A 15,599-nucleotide genomic window follows, 5' to 3' on the forward strand; every position below is an offset into this window, starting at 1 on the left:
ACCATTGCAGCATGAAACATTGTCAATTTTGAATCCGTTATAATTTCATAATGTTAGTCCAAAAGTTTTAAAATACCAACTATATATGCTATATCTTATATAATCGTTGGTGACATTCATTCTCATTCAATGCTCGGAAAAATATATCTAGTTTCTGTATATTTTTTGCAAGTGTAAGTATGTTGCTGTAGGGTACTGTATCTGATTAAAGTATGTGTTTATATTAAAAATATTCACTATAGCACCAGTGAAACCTATATTATTACATACAACTATGTATATACAGTTTTTTAATTATTAATAAAATACATAAGATACACCTTCGCGCTGATTTCACTTACATTCGTTGCTTCAATTTGTGTAAATATTTGCAATATTGCTTCCTGTTATCAACTATTATTTAAGAAAAAGCAGTTATATGATTTAGCACCAATAGATGTTAAATGACGAAAAGAATTTCTTTCAGATAATAGTAATTTCTAATACCAAAATTCTAGAAAGGCAATTACATATACTCGTATGGAAAGGTAAGCTAGAGAATAATCTATCTCTAAAAGACTGTTCCTGCAATCCCGGGAGTTGAAAAATTGTTACAGAAAGAAGCCTCTAGCAATTCACACCCACTCTACTTGTACGGATGAGATTGCGTTGAAAAATTAATCGAGTGTACAAGATTCCTCCAGATTCATTTTATCTTCAATCATTCAAGAATTCTACGCAAATCTATGAAGTATATCAAAACGTATTGTTAGGTATTATAATGTTTGAGTTGACTGTAATTTGCATGCGTACTACAACAATGGGATACCTAGTGCTACACCAAGGGACATATGGCTCGGAAGTAAAGGAGATGTAAATAAATAAGAAAGTAGAAAACGCAGAGAAGCAGGCATCCCAATATTAGATCACACAAACTGACACACTCTACCTTCCCGATCCTGAAGCTGTACGTGTCATTAACCACCGTAGAAGAAGAATGGCGACCAGAGCAGCAACAACAACAAGTTATTTACATGTCACGTTCGTGGGATAATATGTGAAAAAAATGTGTGTTTTGATGAGTGATTTCTTAATTGTATAATACAAGCTCACTTATGTCAAGTTTTCAGATCTACTTCGTCAGTGTTAAGCAGAACTAAATTTTCCAATAATGAGAATTTTCGACATTTTTCAAGAAACAGATCAGTCATTCAAATGGTATAAAAATGAGCTTGTAAAACACTTCTAGAGTTCAGTGCAACACGAAACATTAAAATTAGCACTGAGAAGATCAATGATGATGGTATATGAATTTGTCGTGAAAACGGTATTTTGAATGATTTCACATGATAAGATGTTATTTGCCATTGTTAATAGAATTTATTTTACTGACAACACCTCGAATAGGCCATAATAACTGGGACTTAATACTGTCTACCTTTTGCAATTTGTAGAAAATTGAAATTTCATTTCATAACAAATCTTCTGTGCGAATTAGAAGGTGTATGAAGAATTTCTTTCGACTGCATACTTTGCAACATCGTTCAATTCGGAATATTTTCTTTATATTATCTGCCATAAACTCCAAACTTTTTATGGCTACCTTGAACCGAATTGAACCGTGGTGAATAAATATGACAATGGCAATTTTGTCTCTAAATTAGTCTACATAGCAAACCAATGAGACACTTAAGCTGTGATTTACAGATATAATCATAAGTAATATTCACTCGAATGGCGTATTTTATACGTTGCTCACCTGACGAGAGGCCCCGCGTTGCCATCCTGTGGGAGTGACTGTAGTAACAATGGACCGGCCGACACTGGTCGCACCTGGTATAAAAAAAATTCGATGTCGCATGAAGAAGTTTCTTGAATACATATTCTCACATTTAACTTGCAATATAATGCTCACTTTGTCTGTCTGCGTAGCTGCGTTAGATGTTTCTTTACTGATGTCGTTGCTATTGCAGGATGATGAAGCGCTACACTGCGAATCCACACCGTTAATGCCTTGATATTTTGTCATTTGCACCTGAACAATAAAATTTACGATTTAATACTCGATTTTAGAATTTTATTACAATAATTTTCAGCTCATAGAAATTATTCAATTGATCGAGCATTTGCATTAATGAATTACCTGCAGTAAATGCACGGTTCGATCTCTGTCTTCCAATTGCCCTTGCAGAAAGACAACCTGTCTACGCAAATCAGCCAGTTCATCTGCAACGCTACTCGCATCGCTACCAGGTGATGTGCTTGCTTCCGTCGTTCCATTTTCATTCAGGTTGTAGAAGAGACCATTCTATGGTACCAAGATAAGTATATTACGAGTTATAATATGTACACCGATATCTTTACTACGTAATTGCTGGAATTATTTATATTGGGTCCAATGATCAGATTTTAGGCTTAAAGTGAAAATGTAGCTAACCTTCATAGTATTATCGAATGGGTTGAGAGTTTCTGCCTGCAATTAAAGGAAAAAGGAAAATTAACGAGTTACACGGTTTGAATTTCTTTGATTTCTCTTACGTTTTGAATGATAAAGATATATATGTGTGTGTGAGTGTTTTGTTAGAGAATAAGTATAATTAATAAGTGTATATTAGGCATAAGTGGATAGATAAATGAAACAAAGTATATCATAACGTACCCTCGTCAAACCGTTCTCTTCCGACTTCAAATGCAAAACCAAGGATGACGGAAAAAATAATGCAAAAAAGAGAAAACAGCGTGTTAATTATACACAGCACAAAACACATAAAAGCGTACATATCTTTGAGGAGATGCGTTATATATTATAGTCGGTGCATTAACGTTGACAACATTAATAATAATTATATAAGATGCAACTCATCGATGATATGGCAAAAAAAAAAAAAAACATCCAAAATTTTGCAGAATGTGATGGACTTGTTGTTAAAAAAAAAAACATTAAAATTATGATAATATCAAATAAAGTATTTGAATAAAAATTCACAGCAGCCGATTCGAAAATTAATGTTTCACATTCCCACGCGTGATTTTCTTACCTCCTGAAGGACCCGTTTCAGTTTAAGAAGCATTGTCTTTATGGAGACTATGTCCTGAAACATGTATTGATACGTGCCACGTTCCAGCTTCAAGCTTCCTTCATCTCCAGAGTCAAGACTCGGCGATTGAATCTGTAATACGACGAGAAATCCCACAGGTAATTATTTCCTGCTTGAGATTCAATTAGAGAAAGAAAAGAAGCAACAGAAAAAAAATAAATAAACAAGAATGCCAGCCTCGTTTAAACTTTAACAATTTCCTTTCTGAACTAAAAAAAAAATCTCCACGTTACATTTCTCGGAGGCCTCAGGGGACTGGAAACTTGTCGAGATCGCACGCTGTCCAAAGAACGAGGTGAATCCGTCCCGGATCTGCTTCGCAATAACCTGGAGGTCCTGCCGCTACCGATTCTGAAAGCATAAAAATATAAGAAAAGTTAATTTTAATCTGTACGAAACGGTTCTCGGGTAATCGAGCCATTCATTTCTCCCAGAAAAAAAAAAAAAAAATTAATTAAGTAAAGCTGTCGTAACGATTCATGCTGAGGAAAAACTGTTATTTCGCGATTTTGTAATCGTCCGAAATTCAGTAAACCGCAATAAAACAAAAGACACTCATATTTGGAAATCTTAGTTCCTTGAAAATCGTTTTAAAATTAAGTTGTTTTACTTATTATTATATTATTTTAGTTATTTTATCCCCCGATATTTCGTTACGATAACGTTACCAACTTCAGCCTCGTTTCAAAAAAAGTAAGAAAACAACAAAGATGAAAGTGTCGAGTCATTAGCATCCATGCGGAACCCAAGTTTACTTGGAATTAAACAGCACTTTGGCGCACGAATACCGTATATTATTATGCCTATATTTTGTTATAAAATTGCATAACGTTGGATAATAAACAAGGCTACCTCCCGCGTTCGCACATGGCGCGGATAGCGACGGAATTAGCCAAGTTTGGGGCGGTATTATTGACGAAAATGGCGGGCTGTCTGGGTTGTCTTGGAGGCGGCGAACCTCCGGTCGGCGTCGTGCTTTCCGACGACAATCCAGAGTCTTCCCCATCGTTAGCGATCGAGATCGCGGAATCGTTAATCGTCGATCGGGTTCTCGAAGAGGAGCTGAAGGTCGTTCGTTTTCTGGCTCCACGACCCGCTGTACTCTCCGGAGACGAAGAAGACATGATTTTCGATGCTTTTAAACGACTAGTGTACCCAATTTTCAAAGATAACGCGAGCCGGTCTCATTCCGAAGGATCATTCAATTTTTTACTGCGATAAATAGTACGCTTTGAATTAGATGTTCATATATATATATGAACAAAGTATATCAATTCAACACCTGCAGTTATAAATGCAAGAGAAAAGTGGATATTGCAGGTATTGAATCATCGTAGATTACAGGTGATTACGACGGTCTGTGCATGTGGTTAAATCGAATTGACGGTTCGCTCCGCGTCACATTAGTTACGAATGGAACACCGGATACACTTTGAAGCAGCTTAATTCATCACATAAACATTAATATCCGAGCTACGCCCACCGTGTATCAAGACTTCAAGTTATTGCGGCTGAAGGACTGAACAAAGCAGTTGATCGGTTTACGCGCAACAACAAAATACTGTTGAGATTCGTTACTTGTTGAAGAATAAGAACTGCAAATTTCACGCGTGTGTTTTTTGTACTTTTGCAGACTGTGATGCTTCAATTTTGTTCCCTACCATACTTTTATGGAAAAATCTTTAGCACAATATTCAAGTTCGCGTCAAGTGTTTCACGGAGAAATCAGCCACAACTTCGCGAGAGGTTTACAAATTATCGCTGCGGACAACGTGACGACACCTGTTTGACGTCATTCGAGTAAATTGGAAACTCCCTGGCACTCCAGTCGCTATTTGCAGGCAATATTACGTTAGGAAAGACTCGAGGAGGTGGTTAGCTGACCGTCGAATGGTTTATCGTTAGCTGCAGCGAACTCGTTCAAAAGCCACGTGCAGACGGGATCGAATGAGATTATCGCACGGAGAAGTTGCGGGTTTCAAAGGTTCGCTGCATCGCTGCGAAAAATATGTCCGCAGCAACGCGAAACTCCGACGGAGTGACACTGCGGCTAGAAAATCGCAGGATTCGACACGGCTGCGTGTACACGGGTATTTATACATGTGTATGTATACATATACGTATATACGGAGGTAAATATCTGCGCAAGCGTTTCGCAGCCGCGAGAATCGGCCGCTCGATAACGCGGCTAGCCGTCTCTGCGAAGAAGGCAAAAAGAGCGGGACGGAAACGGAGGAATTACCTCCTTTCAAGGATATAATATTGTTCTATGATACATGACGAAAATCGCATAGGCGTAACACGATTATTGGTAATATCGTTGATCGGGTGCGGGGAAATTTTTGCAGAAAACAGGAAGATCGATTTTGAGAAAGACACGGTCTTCAAAATCCGAGGTTTCAAAACTTTAGGCTGAAGTTAGTAGCGTTAATCGTTATTTCACAATTGCAGGAATATCTGAAATTGAGTAAATTGTACTATGGCAAAAGGTATTCCTTTTTTTAAAAACTTAAATACCTCAAAGTAACTATAAGTTTGCAACATAGTGATTTCTCCTTCCCAACGTTTCGTTACGTTAACGTTAATAACTTCTGCAGCCTTGTTCAAAATTACAGGACAATGGAAATGTCTCTTTACCGAAACTTTTTTTTTTAATGCGGGTGGTAGCCTGGTTTTTCTATACAACTTCGACTCACCGTCGAACAGAAAAATTGAAAAATTGACGAGATTCTTTCACGGTCCTAATTTGCTTTCGTGAATAAATATACGTTATTACTAATAACAAAATTAACTCCAGACAGAGTTACGATATGAAAAAGAACCACTGTCGAAAAATTTCTGTTCGTATTTTTGGTATCAGTAGCCTGTCCAAACATCACAAGACAAGATTTGGTTGCATAAAAAAACGTCTGCACTGATAAAAATCGACGAATTCTTCCTTCATATATCTTCGATGGTCGCTAACTTCAAATTTAAAAAATCAAGAAGCGTGAAAATCATCCTTTGTGGTAAGTTGGTCTGGCACAGGTACTACCTACGGTAATAAGGGACTCTAGAGGCGTTTGCTGGATCAAAATGGTCTGCCGGGTGAGCAACAAGACTTTGTTACAAGGTCTCGAAGGAGATGAACCGAGAAGATTTCGCCCCGCCCGTTAGAAGCATGAAAGTTATTTCTTCACCGAGGATAAAAAAAATTTTACACTCCTTTCTTCTCCGCGATATGTATTACGCGACCACCTACAACTGAATCGCACGTAAAGTAGACAGAATTCGAATGACATTTCATTCTTGCGAATATTTAAATTACCGCAGCTTGACAATGGTCGAGTGGAATTACTACTCAAGTGAAAATTAAACAATAGTCCCATGGGAAGTAATTAAACAGGTTTTTCTCCCCTTCTTTCTATCTCGCGCATTTCGTCTCATTATGCCACCTCGTTCTTTTGTCTCGATGGCTTCTTCCCTTACGTAATCGAAATGTACGATCGCACACTCGTTTGCATACGTAAACTACACCGTGTTGTAACTCGCGATTTCAAGTCACACGCGGCTTCTGCCAGCAGAGCCTTCGGAAAACGGATTATATACCCGTCTAACAATAATGATAATGATAGTAATAATAATGATAAAGTTACGTCAAAAGTTACCGAAAGTTTTAATTCGTCGTACACAGGTTAATGCTATAAAGAACGGCGCCAAAAATCACTCTTTATTTTCTAAGCTCTTTAGCTTATACTTGCACGCTATCTTCATCTCTCTCTTAATCAACGTCAAAGTCAAGTCGAGTTTCTTTGCCAGCGCAAAAGTTTGCCGACGTTTGCCAAGAGCGGCATGAGACGGGCATCAGCCAAAAAATTTACTTCCTCGTACAGACGGCTTCAGATACTATCCGCGATCACACAAAGAACCGAGACTCGAGGCATAATTTATATATGACGACCGACGTGCGGGTTTGGCCGAGCATTAATTTTAATTATAAACCGCAGGTACTGCGTATCGATTCAATCGTTAAAATAGAAACTAACGTCAACTTCGTCGCAGAATTAATTCAAAGTTACAATCGTAAGTTACACTCGAATTAAAAGATTATCCGCCAAGTTCTTGTACGTTTTTTCCATTAATAGAAAGAAAAGAAAAAAAAAAAAGAAAACCCAAAAAGTAACCCAAAGATTTCAGATCTGCATTCTGCGTGTGACAATAATAAATTGCATAAGTTATACACGGTATTTTTCATAAAAACGATGCATATCCTCTCCTCGTACGCGAACTCTGAAAGACTTTGCACAATTTACAGTCGAATATCGGCGAATGCATGCGGTACGTGAAAACGTGGCGATGTTGAAAAACTGAAAATCTAGGGGATAGTCTGAACCGGCACCGCAAACTCCGAGGGTTGAAAGGGGAGGGGATTACCGGCGATGGATTTTACGGCAGGGAATGCAGCCAGCCGGCTTACTCTACAGACTCTTTCTACTGAAACGGGGAAACGGCCAGAAGCTAACCCGACGATTCTCACTCCCCCAGACTTGGATGCATTCGCGTTTGGCTCGTGCACCCCGCCGCAGTCTGCATGTGCCAAAAATCACCCCCTTTCCGTCTCGTGCCATCCCCCGTCAAACCCTGCCGCCTGGGTTATACATATAGCATTATGGATGTACATAAATATTCGCGGGGATGATGCCGCGTTCAATATCTACATATATATATATATACATACATTGCAACTACATGGGCAGATATATATATATTGAATATTGGGCCCCTGGGAGGAAGGGAGGGACACCGACTGACTCGTGCGCGGCTCACAGCTGGCATTCGGCTTTGTTTGTTCGATCAAACGCACTATTGTATACATACTATATATATATATATATACATATACACACATATATATACTAGATATACACATATATATGTTGCTATTTATTTGATATCGTTGCGAGCAGTAGAATTTTTTCACTGAATCTGAAAGCACGTTACTTCTTTTTATTTAATTCGTGCCCCCGCCCCTCACCGCGGTTTCATTTCATAATGCTGTACACTGATTAATTAAATAAACGGTTAAAAGAGAGTAATAAATGATCTACCGTATATGTAGAGGAAGATGTCAGTTATACCTTTTTCGATTATACAAGAGGAAATATATTTTGAACTACATTATTGCGTGATTTCCGATGAGTGTGAGTAAAATAGGGAAAAAAAAGAGGTCGATTCAGAGATTGGAACGGAAATAACAACGGATCTTCTTCACGTCTCTGTTAACGGAGTGCTGGAGTTGATTAGCGACTATGTATAACTATATGCATGTAACATGTATTTGTATACAGCATACGTGTACGTAGACACATAGTCTTATCGATCAGACGAGATTAATTTACGAAGCGTTATAAGGTAAACTGCTGCAGGATGCGATAAAACCGAATTATCGCTCGCTTGCCTATCGCTAGTTAGACAGTGGAGTGACTAAGTTCGTTGATTGTAATTCGGGTCTGACAAGAAAAATAAAGCGAGAAACGACGTGAGATTAGACATTTTTACATGGCTGAAGTTAGTCACATTAACGTAAATAAACATCATGGAACAAATCGTTGTACAATTTTTAAAACGCACTTTCAAGGAGGTGAATTTTTTTTTAAAATATTACCATATTTTCTTTGTCAAGATTTACTAACTGAATTTCAGACAATCCCTAAGAGTGCGAAGTAACGATTTATCTGAACATGCATCGTTAAAGTAACGATAATAACTTCAGCCTCCTATACAGATTTCTTTACTGTCAATTATCGTTTTACTTTTTGCTGTCGGAGTAACATCGTTATAGATCAAAGTACGCTTATATATTTTATATTACACATACTACTTATTATATATACTATATTACACATAAATCTCTCAAATGATTCACCGTTAATCTCCGGAGTCTACGAGGCGAAACGAACAAGGGCCAACTTTTTATTCCAGCGTTATACGGTGCAACGACGTTATCCTGACAATGGAAATTTCGTATCTCTTAAGTTATTGTTAGCCTTAAGCCGCGTGCCAATGCCGTTTGAAATAAACATAGATTACAATAAGTTTCGCTCCTTATTATATTCAGCTGCATAATCTACAACGATACTCAACCCCTCGTGTAGTTAATTAGGTATATACATTACAATGATTAACGTCTTGATTTGATATTATTTTACAGTATGTAATAGTACACATAAAACGAACCTTTGAATCGTCCCAAAATTTTAATAGACACTGTTAATAATTCTACATTAATTGACACAATATTTCGGATCAATCATTGATTTGAAAGTGTCGAATTTGTAAAGCGTAATTTAGAAGAATAAATTGAACATGGGAAAGTTCTTCGCGTCAATCCGTTCATTCGGTGCTGATCGAACTTTATTTTATTAAATATAACGAGCGCTTCCGTGCATCGTTCATGTAGAAGAGTGAACGGCGCACTTAGCAGTAACAGTATAGTTATAATACATATCAATTACAAGTTACAACCGCGAGATGCTGTAAGTCAGCGTGTATCGTTTTTCCGCAGATATTCTTACGAGGACAGACCGTAAAATCGTTTTAAAAAAAATCGACACCGGCGGAAGTTCATGAATTGATTTCGGTATAAAAAAATCTCGTCGAAATTTCTTTGATAATAATGACTTTGAATTTTTTTTTCGTCGATGTGGTTTATCGGATTCTTTATTTAACCGCGAATTGAAATAAAATAAAATGAAAATAGCTCGCGGTGTTGATCTTCTATTTTATCTTCATCTTTTTGTTTTTTGCACAATCCAAAGCTTCGTGTCACGAGCTGCGTTTGGTGCCGGTGAAGTGAACCGTGAAATAGTTCCGACTCTTTGTATATATTGTAGACTGGATACAGACATCAGAGAATCAACATTCGACGTACCGTGCTTATTACACCTTCAATATATGTCATATAAACCGCGAACTTCTCTCGTCGTTATAGGTTTGCAAAACCACAGTCAGGGATAATAAAAATAAAAAAAAAAAGCATAGTCGCGATGTACTTGAAGGCGGGTCCTTATAAGTACGTATAGACGTATAAAGTGGCAAGAAACTGTCCGATCATTTCCACCTGGTACCTATACCACCGACTACCGTAAGTAACGCTCTGAATAACGCGATAAAACGACGAAACAATGGCTGCTGTAACGTAAATATATTCCTATCCGTTTTTATCTGTACGTACGATACTGAAAACAAAAAGAATGGGATTTTCTGTTTTTCCAAATATTATACAAGTTTACTTCCGCCCTTGCGTCAGACTTTAAAAATTTCTGCTGCTGCCAAAAGCTGTAATTGTAATATAATTAACGAGAGATTGAAAAGTGTACGAACGAATAAAAAAAATAAACAATCAACGAGTTCATTTAAGTAATTGAAACGCCGAAATTGCATTATTAATTTCGCAAATTTTTCAAACGTTGTCTCGATTCTGTGACGGTGTCGGGACGAAACTCGTTCACCTTGAACCAAATAAGCCTGAATTGTAAGAAGGCGGCTACGACGCGAGAAGGGTATTGTAATAGAATAAACTAACCGCAAATTTGCAAATCAGATGTACTTACGTTTCACATGAGGGGGGGGGGAGGGGGGGGGGGGGGTAATTAATTGATTTTATTTTGTGATCGAAATTTCGATTAAAGGCTGTATAACGTAATGCGAGTGTGAACTCGCGGCGAACGTTTAAAATGTGTAATAAGAAGAAAAAAAAAAAAAAAAAAAAAAAAGAACAAGAAATGAAGAAAAAAACCAGGGCTATTTTCACATAACGGAAAGACCGTCACGTGGAAACGGCTTCACCTCACCCGGCTTATTGTTAGCCGAAGAAGAACCGACGGACACGCTCTCTGACCCCAGATGAAACTGTTTGACAACAGCGACCGCGGGAAAGCAAAAAAAGTAAGGAAATTGAAGAATCCACCTTACAAATACGACACTCGCAAAACAGAAATATTTCAATTTTTTCAGATTTCTCTTTGCATTTCTCCGCAAAAAAGTTCTTGAGAAATACAAGTATTTTTTTTTTTTTTTGTATGGAAAAACTGACGATACGTTACTTTTATTTTATTTTATTTTCATGTTCTATCCGTTAACGTTGCTCTAAGAATAAATTGTTCGCGGTAAGCTCGATGACTTTGATTTTCGAAAATTTGCTGTAAAAGAATTTTAGGGAAAAGAGAAGAGTAATTATTGATTGTGAGTATAAATAACGGAGGCTAAGAAAATGAGAAATACGTAACGTGTAGCGTAACGTTGTTTACATATATATATATATATATATATATGTATATATATATATATATATATATATATATATATATATATATAACAGCAAAAAAGTTGTATTGCAGTTAACCGAACAACGAGCGCGCGGTTACGAAATTAATACGAAAGTACGTCGATACGGGTACTTGTTGCGAAAATTTCAACGCTTCAGAAAACAGTGAAAATTGTTCAAGTAATACGAGCAGTTGCATCCAAAGGTTGCAGAACTCGATTTTTCATCATGGTAAAAAAAAAACTAGCAGGATGAGAGTGTAACGGGTAATTGTGTGTGAATAAAAATCAGAAAAATTCACTCACGAGTGAAAAGGGATCGCGGTTAGGAAATGATTTTTAGGCAAGAGAAATTGATACCGTGGTCGTTGCGCCATGCCAGAAATATAATTTATACAGTGTAGAATATAAAAAGACTTAGCCGGCAAGCGTATTGCCGGAAATAGGATTTGTCACGAATTACAAAGATTTAGTAGCTCGAGACGAGTTCGACGATCTTTAAAATCGGATCATTGCTTTTCAGGCCACATCTAATTCTTCCTTTCTTAAACGAATCGTTAATCAACCGTTTAATTTTACACCGAAATTCAAGTTTCGCTAAATCCCTAAAATTTCCTCTGCGCCCGAATAAGATTAATGCATATATAATATTTAATTTAATTTTCTAACAAAAATTCCCTACCCCATAGAGTCTTTTTTCATCTTCTCTAACTTATTATTCTATCGTTAAGATGACCAACTGAATTTTAGACGTACGAATCCTCGACTCGATTTGAACAGCACGCGAAAAGGTCACGAAAACTAGAAAAAGAGGTACAAGGACATTATAAAAAAAAAAAAATTCAAATGCCGCAGTAACAAATTCGTAGCGTGACAAGAAGCAACATCCAAAAATTTGCTTCGACTAAATCGTGACGACCAAGTTCGATGCAGTCTCTACATGTACATTTAAACGACATTCTCCTATTATAATATATACACGTATTCTACCGAAAAGTATCGGCACATAGATGACATTGGTCTGTTTGTTTGTAAGGTTGATTGTATGTATATTCATTGTATTATTAGGAACATTATTGTTATTAGAAATGCGAATATTTCACCGGCACGCAAAGAGTTATACATTGATCATGCAGTATAATTCTTCTGCCCGACTTTCTATATACTTTTTTAACCGCGGCATTCCAATATATCTAATATAAATAATCGCATCCATACCTGTGTACGTTACCGTTATTTTTTTTCATTTTTTTTTTTTTTTTTTTCATTCCACAAAACGATCATATTTAGTGACAAAAAACAAGTGCCGTTTAATTCAATTTCCGAGGTAATAAAAAATTAGTTAATTGATAGTCTGTCAACTTCATCGTAAAACGAAGATGTTTTTCTTTTTCCATTCTCCGCCTTTTCATTTTCCTTCTTTCTTTACGCATGCGGGAATGTCGAAAATTAGAGGATATCTCAAAATTTCAAACCACCGAAACTCTAGAGATATAAATTTAATTACAGCAATAATAATAATAATAATAACAATATAACAATAACAATATATTCTTCGTATATAATTGAATTTATAATAAAAAGTATCGTATTTGGAATACGATAAAGTAAGTTTGATAAATCAAATTAAGGAACATAATGTTATTTATAGCATGATGTGTATCCATGCGTGCGGTTGATTTATACAAGTATATTTAAATAATACGCAATGTTTAGGATAATTAATATCCAACGGAATTAACTTGAGCAAGAAACGCAAAAAAAATTATTCGACACAACACTGCGCGATTATGTATAATACACCATCGTATACATACAACAAATAAATAATTATACAATTAGGTATATATTTATGCGTATAAGTTTATAAGCTGCGAAGAGCATGCGAAATGTAAAATTAACAAGTTCACTATATAATAAAAATAAAGAAATATCGAAGAATATAAAATAAATTAAACTAAATAATAAATATTTTTTGTGTATATATGCTTATGTATATGTTCATATATAAATAAATAAGTAAGTAAAGGAAGCCGTGTCCGAAAAGGAAACATGAAAAAAAACATACGAAATTCCTGTTATATCGTTAGAAAAATATTTCGTTAATGAAAACGGAAATTCGGGATCGTTTTTAATAGGATCTGATAAAATTACGATACTTCCCGTGTTCTCTACGATACAATGAAATTTAAAGCTATATTTCAACGACTTCGTTTCGCAATCGGTCCGAAAAAGTTTTACACACGTCTGCTCTATTTAAACGAATGAGAAAATTAGCCTCGGGCAATGACGATATGTTTAATACGTACGTATGCATGTATATATATGTATATGTATGTAACGTACGTGGTCGACCAGCTTCGGACACGGCGGCCAGATTACCTCGTCTCGTCTCTACGATTCCGTTTACACAGATTGAGAAAACCTGTACGCAACAGGTTTTTAAGATAAGTCTAGCTTTTCTTTTACGTATTCATATATATATTCTCAATCTCTGATCCAAGTTCACACAACACAATCGAATCGATGAAATTAATTTCTACTGCGTTCTTTGACGGGGGGTTGGGGGTGGGGATGCAGATTATATTATACATTATTGCTATTTACCCGTTGGACGTTGACGAGTTTGTCGAATTGGCACTTGGCCCACTAGTCGTCGAAGCTGCAGGCTCCTTCATTTCGATTTTCCGACGGTATGCAATTTTTCACAAATATATCGTCCTTTTCCGATTCCTTGTCGAAAATTTAAATAACTTGTGCTTATTTCGTTTTTTTTCTTTGTCTACTCTTCCCGTTGTTATTATTCTTCCATTACGCTTCTTTTTTTTTCTGTCTTTGGCACTTTCTGCAGTCCTCGATTTATCTGTTTAAGTTGTTTTTTGTTGTTTTTTTTTTTTTTGTTAGTTGCTGCTTATGTTTTCTAACGTTTTTTTAAATTTTTTTATCACTTTGTCGATTCAATTTTCTTTATACGTTTCATGCATTAATATACGATTTGAATACACATGATTATAGGGTACGTTGAGTTATACCGATTCTTTTTGCATGTAACAGACACGATGATTATTACAGTCCCTTTAAATAATGGCACGTGTGTATATTGTTGATATAAATATATTATGTTATTCAATTATATGTGTTGGAATGTTAGAAATTTTGTTTTTCATCCATTTTTGTTTCATATTCTTGCGTATCCATGCAAACGTGTTTGTAAATTGAATGAAATTATACAATCACTGCGTGACTATGAGAAATTTTCATTATTTTCATTAATTACCACTGCTATTTGTCATATTTTTTTTTTCTCATTTTCTCACGAATTTTTATAATTTTTTTTTTGGTTTTTCTTTTCCATCATTTTTGAATAATTTGCTATACGACCGATAAGAACGAATATGATTCAACTTCACGATTTTCAATCACTATAATAATTGGTTCGGTTATACATGCTATAGCCATTGACTGATATTACAGAGATATATATATATATATAGGTATATATTTTTTAATATATTATATACGTATCGGTTTCAGAAAATATGGAATACCTATGAGTGTAATATACGTATACCCTATAATCTATAATACGCTTTTCTCGGCGTGAAAATTTAGACGAAAATTTATTTTCCCCTCACCCTGCATCGCTATGTTATGTAGTTGAATTTTTTATATAATATAATGTATAAATATAACTACGTTATACGTAAATATGATATTCGCCTATGCGATAATGTATTATCGTAAAGTGGGTTTAAATTTCATTCGAAAAAATTACGTGTAGTGTAATATAGGTGTACGTTTCATTGATAAACGGGTGTTCGATCACTCTATAGTAACAATCTCTTGTCAAATCTATTCAAGGTGATATTATGTGAAATGTACAACGAATAGAATCTATATTTTCGCAAGGCTGTCTCTCTGTGATATCGTACCTAATTATCGGAAGAACTTGCAAGCGAATACGTTTTTTTCATACCAAAAAAATAATTGTTTCAAACTTGTTAATCCATTTCTTTAACCTCAACTTCGTCATCAGCCCCGTTTTTTCATTCATAAAATATTGATATAGATACACGCGTGCTGCGTACTATGCGTTCTTTTTTTTTAGTGTTTTCCTTTTTTTATACACGCGAGAAGATTAACTACAACATGAGATAATTGTACCAATGACAATTATCCCAGGTATGTGTGTATGTGTTTATATATATATATGATGTA

General features: G+C 35.8%; 1 protein-coding gene across 8 annotated transcripts in view; it reads right to left on the reverse strand.

The window, feature by feature from the left end:
* The window catches only part of LOC124185773 (probable serine/threonine-protein kinase DDB_G0282963), a 54,529-nt gene that overhangs the window by 3,230 nt on the left and 35,700 nt on the right, over positions 1 to 15,599 (reverse strand). For 5 of the 8 annotated variants that reach the window (XM_046576917.1, XM_046576892.1, XM_046576875.1 and 2 more), the window contains 7 exons: positions 3,311 to 3,428; positions 3,018 to 3,149; positions 2,639 to 2,662; positions 2,417 to 2,452; positions 2,123 to 2,287; positions 1,895 to 2,014; positions 1,739 to 1,812 (listed from right to left, as the gene is read on the reverse strand). In XM_046576917.1, the coding sequence (XP_046432873.1) occupies positions 1,739 to 1,812; positions 1,895 to 2,014; positions 2,123 to 2,287; positions 2,417 to 2,452; positions 2,639 to 2,662; positions 3,018 to 3,149; positions 3,311 to 3,428 (669 nt within the window). Of the gene's footprint in view, positions 1 to 4; positions 945 to 1,738; positions 1,813 to 1,894; positions 2,015 to 2,122; positions 2,288 to 2,416; positions 2,453 to 2,638; positions 2,663 to 3,017; positions 3,150 to 3,310; positions 3,429 to 15,599 lie in introns of those variants that run through there. The other 3 variants (XM_046576935.1, XM_046576926.1, XM_046576909.1) reach the window with 3 other exon arrangements.

Source organism: Neodiprion fabricii, chromosome 1 (genome assembly GCF_021155785.1).
Source record: "Neodiprion fabricii isolate iyNeoFabr1 chromosome 1, iyNeoFabr1.1, whole genome shotgun sequence".
Lineage (NCBI taxonomy): Eukaryota > Metazoa > Arthropoda > Insecta > Hymenoptera > Diprionidae > Neodiprion > Neodiprion fabricii.